The following is an 11,387-nucleotide window of genomic DNA, read 5'->3' as shown; positions in this document are numbered from 1 at the left end:
GTCATATTAAAATTACCCTTAAACCGCACCAGTGTTTTGGTTATAATGTAAATAATGTTGGTCACTGTAACCGTGATCTGTAACTTTCACACATTTACATCTCCAAACCGAAGTATCACACTTTTAGCATGTATTCATCAGAAGGACACACATACGTGTCATCGGTGTCTATGGCGTCTCCGCACACAGCTCCGCCCAGTATAGACTCCATAGCTGTGGAGTAAAGCGCCCGCTGAGCGGCGGGTCGCTTCTCATCACCGCTGCTCTGCGACCCCTCCACCTGCCGCTCACGCTCCGCCTGATCCAGATTGTGAACCCCCAACAGCAAACTGTAATCCATGATCTTAAAACTCTCCAACACCTGAAACGTCAATCAAGAACTTCACGAAAAACCACAGGAGGACACGCTGACACCCGCAGCTACTGTATAACAAACAACGCTCACCAGACAATCTCTCTGTAGTGTTTTCACTAGGGCGTTGCATGTGTCCACGTCCAGCAGAAGACCGTCCTGAACCTCCTGCATGAAGTCCAGATCTTTGAATGTGGGTTTGGATTTCTCTCGTTCTTTCTTAGAAGCTCGCCGCTTGTGCGTGGAGCCCTTCAGATCAAACTTAAGGTGCATGCGGAAGACACGAGGCAGGACGTTGTTCATCACCACGATACGAATGTTCTTCCCGCCCGACTGAACACAGTACAATCCAAAGAATTTAGGCAGCAGGGTGCGAGGATTCTGGTTCAGGTTCTGTCAGAGAGAATGAGGGAAAACGTGAGGTTATACTATATTTTGTGATTTTTATTCGTAGCCATACATCGTAATTATATGTCAACCTTTATGTTTGTCAAATATCTAACCAATAAAAAGTAGTGCTTTTTCCGTTTCCTAATTTGGACATATAAACAGAGCGGAAGGACCAGAATTCGTTTTTTGTTGTTAGACGCGCCTCTTTTGAATTGTTTTCAGTAGGCAGCGTTTTTGCCGCCCGCTGCGTATCGCATTTTTGGCGGAGCGCCTCAAGTCTCTGAGCAGAAAGGCGTTTTTTCTGGTTTTGTCCAATCGAATGAGTTTGCTGTCTCGGGTTAACCGATTAAGGTCAGAGAAAAAAACGCGTTCTGTCATATATCAATCATATTTCAGTTGTGTTGTTTTTATAGTAATAACAACAACAAATAAAAAGTAACTAACTTAATGAAACAAAATAAAAACATGATAACATATTAAAAATCAAATACATATAAACATAACATGACAAAAATGACCCATATATCTATATGCTTAGAATTGTGATCAAATAAACATCTCTAAAGTATTACATTGGCTTCTCAAATAAATCAATTTTTATGTGACCTACGAACTTCAAGAACATCACGATACTCACCATGTAGTATCCAGGCAGCAGTTTCTGCAGAAATTCAGCTTCTTTATGCATGACGGTTTTCAGGATAAACTCGTCGTCCCGCGTGACGTAAAAAATAGAGCCGCTGGCACCGGGGTTTGAAAGCTCGATCAGAGGCTCATTACACAGAGAATACTGCAATACACACATACGAAAAGAGCCAATGACATATGTAGTATATGTTACAATGATATACATCGATATAACGTAGTATTGTTCGATTATAGAGAGATCTATGAAGTTTGCTCAGGTACAAATTTGTACCAAAAATGGTTAAGTACATCCTTGGGACACACAGACATTCGAAAGAGATCTGTTTGGTTACAAGCATTCTTCCAAATCGCTTTCTCTGTGTTCATCAGAACGATTTATACAGATTTGGCGATACTCGAAGGCGAATTTTCATTTTTGGGGTGAACTATCACTTTAAGGAATTTCAAACATCTTTAAAAACTGTTTTTTAACCTTGAACCAGACGAATCACAATCATGCTTTCAAATAAAATCACACGAAAAATACACGTCCCCTAAAGCATAACACCTAACCTGCACACGCACACAAGCCCTCGTTCCTGTCTCTCTGACCTCATTTTCAACTAATTCAATTGACATCTAAAAGCATTTGCCATCATCTAATCTGAGAGCGTTCTGAACTGAATCATAGATAACATGTTATTGATAAAATGATCACCGTTCAGCTTTATTTCGAATTTAACATATACTGTTGCATACAAAGTCTCTCTGAATCATAATTCACATTTTGTGCACAATGATTCAAAGAAATGTAAAAAATGCCCGATGGAATAGTGAGGACGGATCTCAATAAATTTGCATACCGTACAGGACACACTGCAGGAGTAGTACGTCATTGCAAACATATTCTGTTTGTGTGGTTATCTGATAGCCTGAAGCTGACCAATCAGAAAGCAGCATAAAACACACCGATGAAGCTGTGACTTCACTGACAACATCTGAACTTGGACGGAGACATCAAAGCAAATCTCATAAATAAAAATGAAACACCTACAGCGATTACTGCCCGACCCCATAAACATCACACGTGCACGCACACATACAAACGAGAACACACACACACACACACACACACGTGAACAAACACACACAAATGTGAACACAAGCGAGCACCCACTCACAAACACACACATGCACGCACACGCAAGTGAACACATGCATATGTTTTATTATCTCCGTAAGGACAGTCCATAGGCATAAGGAGTTGTATACTGTACAGACTATATATTTTATCCCCTAACCCAACCCCTAAACCTAAAGATCGTAGAAAACTTTAAGCATTTTTAGATTTGAGTATGTTATATGTATGTTTTCTGCATGAGAATTGTTGCGAGTGTTATGTTGCAATGAGCTTATTTTGAGATGTATGTGAAGTGTTTTGTCGGTTCGAGTGAGTTTTGGAGGTGAGATGAACTGTTGCAGACTGTGTGAAGAGTTTTGAAAATGTGGCTTCAATGCTTGTTCAAAAGAGCCCTGACACAACATTTACGATCTTGCGTCTTTGGCAGTGAACGTCTCACCAGATAGTCATCCGGTCGAATCCCGAAGAGTTCTCTGAAGTATCGGAACGCCACCGGAGCATACGTCTTAAATCTGAAGTCTGGATAGTGATGGGCTGGGGTAAGATTACTGCCCTCACTGAGAGAGAGAGAGAGAGAGAGAGACGTCTGGCCTCAGATGAACGATTTGACTTATAGTTGCATGTCATTGCAAGTCGCTTCGGATGAAAAAGTCATTTGTCTTGTCATGTTATCAGTGAGCTTATTGATCAGCTTGTCATTCATTTATAAATCAGTTTTGAAAGAAAATAGTATGTTGAATTATTTTTTCTACATTAAGCATAAAGCAAAAATACGTCGTTTCAGACAAAATGAGTTGAAAAATAACAGACCTCGGGAAGAAAATGCTCTCCACCACGTAGAAGTCCTGCATGAGAACATCTCTCTCCGGTTTGGAGCTCAGGTTTCCCACGGTGTAGCCGATGCCCAGCTGAATGGCTCCTTTCAGAGCGGACGAGGTCGTCTGCGGACGGAAATCTCACATCACTGCTCGATCCTTCCCATTCAAGACATGGATAACATCATGCAAACTGGTGCATTCAAACCAAAAAACACACTTCTGGAGGTCTTATAGAGACTTTCATTTGTTGTAGACAAATATATGAGTTGACATCGGATAATCAGACGTCATATTCTCATAATAGACGATGCACAGTTTTTACTCTAAAGTCATATTTTTGTCAAATTTGCCGTCATTGAATTGTATGATATTGTATATATTTGTATATATACGGGGGTCCAAAAGTGTGTGACCCAGTCATAAAAACGTGCAAGAATTCTTACATTTACATTAAGTAATTTAGCAGATGCTTTTATCCAAAGCGACTTACAAAGAGTTCAGGGAGCAATAAGCGATATGTCATGCAAGAGCAATGGTACGATAGGTGCTAATACAAAGTTACTTCTTAATAATAAACCGTTATAAAAAATACTCCAATTGTTTGTGTCATGAGAAATATGTGAAAATCAACAATTCAAATACTCATGAAGTGAACCTCACACGCACCTTCTTGTAAGTGGTCTCACCGGTCGCATCTACTCTCCTGTGACCGATCTTCTTCTCTAGTCCAGAACCGGGATGACAGGACGACGACGGCATCTGAACAAACACGACAAATCATAACTTTCTTTCACATCTCGACGGGCTTCTCAGATATTCCTCCCTAGAAAAATAACCATCCTGTTTGTTTCTACTTCTATTCCTGCTAAAGAACGCTGAGATGAACGAAGGCTTTATGAGCTTCAAAAGAGCAACTTCTGAGCAAAGAACATTCATCCGCAGTGAACATGAGAACATTAACACGTTGAGGGCTGGGCATCGATTCTGATGTTCCCATTCGATTCGATTCAGATTCACAAGATCTCGGTTCGATTCGATTCTCGATTCGAATCAATGGTTATAGATTTACTACACCTGTTGATATTTCAGAAAAAGATCAGTAAACATCAGTTACGATGATGAATTTATAAAAGAAACGAAGAGCCACAAACCGGCATATTAAACATTGAATCGACCACATTCATTACTTTTTTATTACAGAAATAAACAACATTTGTAATACCTCTGTTATGTAGGTCTTCTTTAAACCAGCGTCTGAAACGACAGAGAAAAACAGATATTGTAACCAATCTTTCAGACTAAGAAACGTAGACACTTATGGAAGCGAATAAGAGACATAATGTTTTGAAATTTAACAGCCAATGAATACTTGAGTTTGAATTATTTTACTTTGGAAACCTTGTATCTGAATTTATTTGTTTCGAATTTACCTCTATGAAATTTAAATATGAAAATTCTTGATTTTTCATTTTAAAAACTGGAATTTAATGCTCACAAATTCAGATACAAAACAAAATCAACTTACAGAATTTCAGATAAAATACATTCAGGTTGATCAAATTCGATTGCTCTTATTCAGATCTAAAATTTCAAGTTAATATTTTTCAAAGAAAACATATGTCTAATTCGACTGCTCAAATTCAGATCGAAAAATTCAAGTTAAATATTCACATGGTAACATCCGGGCTACCCAGGATAGGAAAAACAGTTGAGCCCAGAGCCCGTCTGCAATTGAACCGCACCGACGTCGGGCGGCCTATCAGAGCACGTCAACCTGACTGTCTGTCATGATCCAAGAAGAGGCAAAGTCACGTATATTAAACCTGTAAAGAAGATGACTTCTAGGGAAAACGAAGGCGATCCGGTAGTTTGCTGTTTATGTACAATCAGACTCGACAGAACAAAAGTATGTTGTTGCTGATTATTTTTTGGAACACATAACTGTTAGCTATGGTTTGTTGTGTGACTCGTCTCTCTATGTAGGTAAGTCATGTATATGTAAGTAAGCCAGCAGGAAAACTTCTCCGCTTACTTTCGTAACCTCGGTTCCCTGAGAAGCGAGAACGAGACATCTGTATAGGTGTCTGTGGCCTAGTGGTCAGAAATTTGCCGATTCGGATCTCAGTGCCAGCAGGTCATGATTGAAGTGCCATATATGCAACATTCTTGTCTTTCACGTGCTTATTTGTACTTTTTCACGTTTTGGTATATAATTGCAATGTTTTTCACTCATGTCTCTTCAAAAAATATATACAAAATAAATTACAACAAAACGAGCAGTTTGCTGATCTTTGTCTTTATTGAATATTACACATTGTTTGGTCTGCTTTGTAATATGACTGCAATTAAAATCTCAGCGCTATGCATACATGACTGCCTCCATATATGATTTAATAATCCCTTAAGTACTTCATTCAGTTCTTTTCTCTCCTTGACAAGTTACAAACGCTGTCTACTGTTGTTAGCCGTTAGCACTAGGTATAAGGAGGGGCTCTGGCATAGATAAGAAACCCTTATTTTAGTTAGATCGAAGGGTCTTTAAGAGAAAGCGTAAAAGCGAACAAAACCCATTGACATCCGTTTTTAAAAAACTAGCCTGTTGTCTCCTTTGCTGTGTTCCGATGAAGCCAAGGTGATAGCATTAGCCGTTGCGCTTTTGGTTTTGGCGTGGGGGAGGAGCTGAGGAGATTAAGTCTCACGTCACACAACAGCAGATTCGACTAGGAGCAGGCACGATTCAGATATCTTAAAATATAATTGTGACTAGTCGAAACTGAATTAGAGATATCTTTAAATACTTTGCGTATTTGTGACGCGATAGTTTTAGATATCTATGAGGTCATTACAGATATCTAAAATAGAGTTTTGACTGGTCAAAACATATTTACAGATATCTCGAATAATATTTCTTACTAGCGCAATTATAAATGCAGATATCTCTAATTATCAATTTGACTAGTGAAATTACAATTATGACTCGTCGAAATACATTTAAAACTATCTAAAATATATTTTATGGATAGTCAAACCCAAGGTTTTTATGTCAAAACGGCTTGTCGTAAGAAGTCATCTTCTTTACAGGTTTAATATACGTGACTTTGCCTCTTCTTGGATCATGACAGACAGTCAGGTTGACGTTCTCTGATAGGCCGCCCGACGTCGGTTCATTGGTTCGGTTCAATTGTTCGGTTCAATGGTTCGGTTCAATGGTTCGGTTCATTGGTTCGGTTCAATTGTTCGGTTCAATGGTTCGGTTCAATGGTGCGGTTCAATTGCAGACGGGCTCTGGGCTCAACTGTTTTTCCTATCCTGGGTAGCCCGGATGTTACCGTTTGAATATTTAACTTGAATTTTTCGATCTGAATTTGAGCAGTCGAATTAGACATATGTTTTCTTTGAAAAATATTAACTTGAAATTTTAGATCTGAATAAGAGCAATCGAATTTGATCAACCTGAATGTATTTTATCTGAAATTCTGTAAGTTGATTTTGTTTTGTATCTGAATTTGTGAGCATTAAATTCCAGTTTTTAAAATGGAAATCAAGAATTTTCATATTTAAATTTCATAGAGGTAAATTCGAAACAAATAAATTCAGATACAAGGTTTCCAAAGTAAAATAATTCAAACTCAAGTATTCATTGGCTATTAAATTTCAAAACATTATGTCTCTTATTTGCTTCCATAGACACTGCCTATGCAAAAATCATACATGAATTGTATGAAGGACAAGTGTGTGAATCTGCAGCTTTGTGTTTCCAGGGGAAGGGGCGGAGTTAAGCATATGTAAACCTGTCAATCATTACTCCTGCACATGTCGCTGCGGCATGAAGTCAAGATGACCTGACCCGTTTACACCCGAGAGGAACAGACGAATAGCCGAGAATTAGAGCAGCGACAAAACTTTCGATTCATCCTGCTACACGGGTGGATGCGACAAAAACACGTCCAGGTAGAAATCCTATTTTGTGGAGAGATAATAAATACACCATATATTAATATGATAAAAAATGTAGGTCATAAAAGTAGGACACATTTACATTGGTGGATATTATTTTTGGGTTGATTTTTGTTTAAAACAAGATGTTTCGTTAGATTGAGTCGCGCTCGTCTGTCCGAACCAAACAGAGATGTTTTCATCACGAATGTTCACTATGTAAAGCTTTTAGGCATCTCTGTGTGCGCCTGTTTGATGCAGATTTGTTGACAGTGTCTCGTGGACGTCCATGTGCTCGGGAGCCAGACGATAAGAGCAGAAGAAGAGAGCGAGAGAGACATGTGCAAGTGTAGTGTGCACGATTTTATCTTCAGAAACATTAAAAATTATTTTCGGACCGTGAATCGCAGAATCATATGACCGTATGCTCTCCGACAGCTCTGCACAAAAGGGTTTTCCAGACCAAGGGCTTATAAAAAGAGCCAAAATCAATGGTAATAATATTTGTGTGTCAGACTGAGCTGCTATGGATTATAAAAGGAAGATAATGAGGAACCTGAGAGAGATCTCAACGAGAAAACAAAATGTGAGAAGAACAGAACATGCTTTTAGGCAAAAAAAAGTCTGTGCGATAAAAATGTTTGAATGTTTATAATAAATATATAAATATATATAAAATGTATGATAATAATAATATAACTTTCATTAAAGCACAGAGGAAGAATGAAACCGTGAATCTCACATTCACAGCATCACCAGCAATAATGTCACGCATCACTCCAGAGGTGTCCTCGCTCTCTTATCATCAACTAGTCTAAATGTTCAATGTTTGCTTGAACAGACAAATGAAAGATAGGTGAGATCCCTCATGTTTATCCAAGTCTCATAAAGCATCTGCTCTGCTGTCAGGATCAATGAGAATTACACTGATCTTCCACGACTAATGTTTTTAAACCTGTCAAATGAGAGTAAAGCAGGAATATTGTCTAAATGAGACAGGCGACAGACTGGATCTCACCAGGGGAAGAACGGGAGAAAAGACAACAGTCTGCAAAAACAGCACAGCCAGAGCCGGCCCTCCCTATAAGCGAATGCAAGCGGTTGCATAGGGCCCTGCCGCCACTAGGGGGCCCCCAAGAGCACACTTGTTTTGTGACGCATTCAGGAAACGCATCCATTTTCTCACGCAGGGCCGTACCCGCTATTATTTCTTTGGTGTATGTCAAATATGTGACTTTGCAATACATTGCAATATGGAAATAAGTGAGGTGGCCAATCAAATGAAAAGTTACAGAGCCATGCAGTGACCAATCAAATCAAAGAAGACGGATCTGCTGTCACGTCTTCAGCCGTAGTTCAGGAAAACGCTTCCGTTTTGAAGTTGAAACACACAAGTACTGTAAGTGACTTAAACATTCAATATTTGACAACGGTTTGGTGTTTAACGATAGAAATGTTGAACATCCGACACTATTCAACGTCCCAAATGACAAAATACTGATAGATTTTTGTTATAAGATGTGTCTGCAAAAATGATATGATAATGAGACGCTGGCTCCATATAGCTTTGACAGCACGGTATGTTTCATAGACAGTCATGACAGACAAAAAGCGGATTTGAGACCAATGAATGAATGTCAATCTGTGAACATTTGCCTGTTTCTAAACGCATCAATAACTTGTAGATTTGTGTTTTGCTTGAAATAACATTAATAGGACTAATAAGTGGGATAAGTGAAATGCTATTTAGTTTGAATTATTATTGATAACTCAAATTATATCAAAAGTTGCCCCACGCTTTCAGTCACGATGCGCACATATCAAATATTGGATTCCAAAACAAAGAACGTTTATTCTTATACCAAACTGTAAACAATTTTGCGTGCTGTCATCTGCTACACGGACGCAGCTCTATCATTAAAGACATGCGATTTCTACCCTAGCAACAGTGTCAGCATCCGTTCAGACTGTAGGTGAAGCCAAAATCTGTCCAAACACATTGCAGTCAGTGTAGCGTGAGAGCTCGAGGACGTCTGACTCAATATTCATAAACAACACAAACTAGAGAACGTCGCAAATATTCTTCCATCAGTTAAAGAAATGTTTCGTGAGCACATAATGAGCGCAGTGAGCTTCACAACAACACAGCCTAAGGAGACAATGACCCCAACAAACGCCACTCAAATGCCCAAAGATCCTCCAGAAAACTACAACCGTCTGGAGGCAACCGTCACGTTTGTGTATTTGTACATTTAACAGCTTAGAAACATAACATGCTGCATTAATGTAAATGCAAAAACACGATATTCTTACAAAGCATTTTTGTCCTGTTTTTAATAAACAATATCTAAAACTTCTTAAATCAATATACAATTACTTGACACCTACAACATTCAGTCTTGTCTAATGAAAAATAATATACTGTGCGAATAAAGTCATTTTATGGTAAAAAAAAGAGGCGAAAGATTTATTCAAGTTGATTTATCTCACCTTATTGGCAGATTTGTTTGCTTGTTTTTAAATGAACGAGCTTAATTCTTAGTTTTTCTTTCATAAAACAAGACTAAATATCTTAGGTCACTTTTCTTGTCCATAAAGTGTCTCTTAATTTCAGAATTATTAGATATGTGAAGACAAAATGCTTCGTGACAATATAATTTTTGCAGTGTATAAATGCACTTAAGAATGCAAAGGAATCATGATTTTCCTCGAAGAGCACTTGAAAAACTAAATTGTTTAAGCGGCTTCAAGAACATATTTATAGATTTTTTCGGCACAGGAAAACAAGACTGATGCGTTCTGCATTAGAAACTTATCAACAAAACCTGTTTCTTTAAAACTTTCTGATATACAAACATGGAAATATGATTTACAGAAGTATTGAAGTCAGAAACTCACACCTCAGATGAATCCTCACGGTTTGCGTCGCCGGTGTATATTTGGAGACGGATCAGTCTATGAGATGTTGAAGCTCAATTGGATTGACAGGAGAAACTAATCTTCTGTGCTATCAAACTGGACAATCTCTAACAGCCAATGACAAGCTGAGATTAAGATCGGTATCCGCCCATTGAAGGATAAGACCAGGAAAGCATCAGCGTGCCAAGAACGAGGGCACATCGCTGCGGGACCGTCACGTTACGACCGGAAGCTTCTTAAAATATCACTTCATAAACACCGGCACATTCATGAACTGAACAAGTTCAACTTGAATTACCTTTCTGATGTAGATATGATGATATATTGAACAGACACACACAAAATGAGCGATGAGATTTAGAGTCTGAGGAGTGAGACTGGAATGTTCTCTGGTAATCTCCAGTAACAGTGTCTGTTAGGATTAGGATCAGGACACACCGTGCACACGAATACACACATGCACACCTAGGCATGGGCCGAATACCGGTTTCAAGGTATACCGAGGTTTAAAAGAGTCAACACAAAATTATTCTGTGATACCGTTTCTAAGGTATGAGCGAGTTCAGACGCAAAAAAATTATTAAGTCGTGCAATGCAATGTTTGAGGTTTTGGCCTAATATATGGGCTACGACAAAAATACATATATTTGGATTATAATTTAAGGTTTTATTTGTACCTGACATACATATATGTTCTATGACTGTTGGTTAAAAATAACATTTATTTGTGTCCACTTGAAAAGTTGTTGTTTGTATACGCAGACATTTGAAAATAACACATTTTAGTGTTGTAATCGCAATACCGTGAAACCATGACACTTTTGCAAAAGGTTATCATACCGTCAAAATATCTAACGCACAATGTCAATCATATTTACACAATGCCTCTGATATTTCATCCGTCATGAAAAAATTCGGATTGGGTTTGATTTTCTGCATTTTTCGCATCCGTAGCAAACATCATGAGAGGCGTTTTGACTCTCAGAGACACTGTAGAAATGAGCGCCAAATACGAAAAATCACACTGTATGTGCAAAGACCTTAAGATTATAAGAAGTTATGGCATTAAACGCAACGTATTGAGATCGCTGACGAAATCTTCTCAGAGCTTTTGCAGAACTCAGAATGTTCTAGATGTCGTACTCGGGGTAAGTGGGAAAATCTGCTATTCATATTATTTAAGGATGAATATTTTCACCACCGA

At 38.4% G+C, this 11,387-nt stretch overlaps 1 protein-coding gene across 1 annotated transcript in view; it reads right to left on the bottom strand.

Moving 5' to 3' along the window:
- pip5k1cb (phosphatidylinositol-4-phosphate 5-kinase, type I, gamma b) overlaps positions 1–11,387 on the bottom strand; it is a 31,956-nt gene that overhangs the window by 11,807 nt on the left and 8,762 nt on the right. The window contains exons 2-8 of the mRNA XM_079453632.1: positions 4,551–4,582; positions 3,995–4,087; positions 3,321–3,451; positions 2,950–3,067; positions 1,380–1,532; positions 446–745; positions 156–361 (exon numbers count right to left, since the gene is read on the bottom strand). Coding sequence (XP_079309758.1) covers positions 156–361; positions 446–745; positions 1,380–1,532; positions 2,950–3,067; positions 3,321–3,451; positions 3,995–4,087; positions 4,551–4,582 — 1,033 coding nt within the window. The remainder of the gene's footprint in view (positions 1–155; positions 362–445; positions 746–1,379; positions 1,533–2,949; positions 3,068–3,320; positions 3,452–3,994; positions 4,088–4,550; positions 4,583–11,387) is intronic.

This window comes from Barbatula barbatula, assembly GCF_947034865.1.
Source record: "Barbatula barbatula genome assembly, chromosome: 3".
In the NCBI taxonomy this organism is placed as follows: domain Eukaryota; kingdom Metazoa; phylum Chordata; class Actinopteri; order Cypriniformes; family Nemacheilidae; genus Barbatula; species Barbatula barbatula.
The sequence above is the reverse complement of the archived record's forward strand: the minus strand, read 5'-3'. Positions and strand labels throughout refer to the sequence as shown.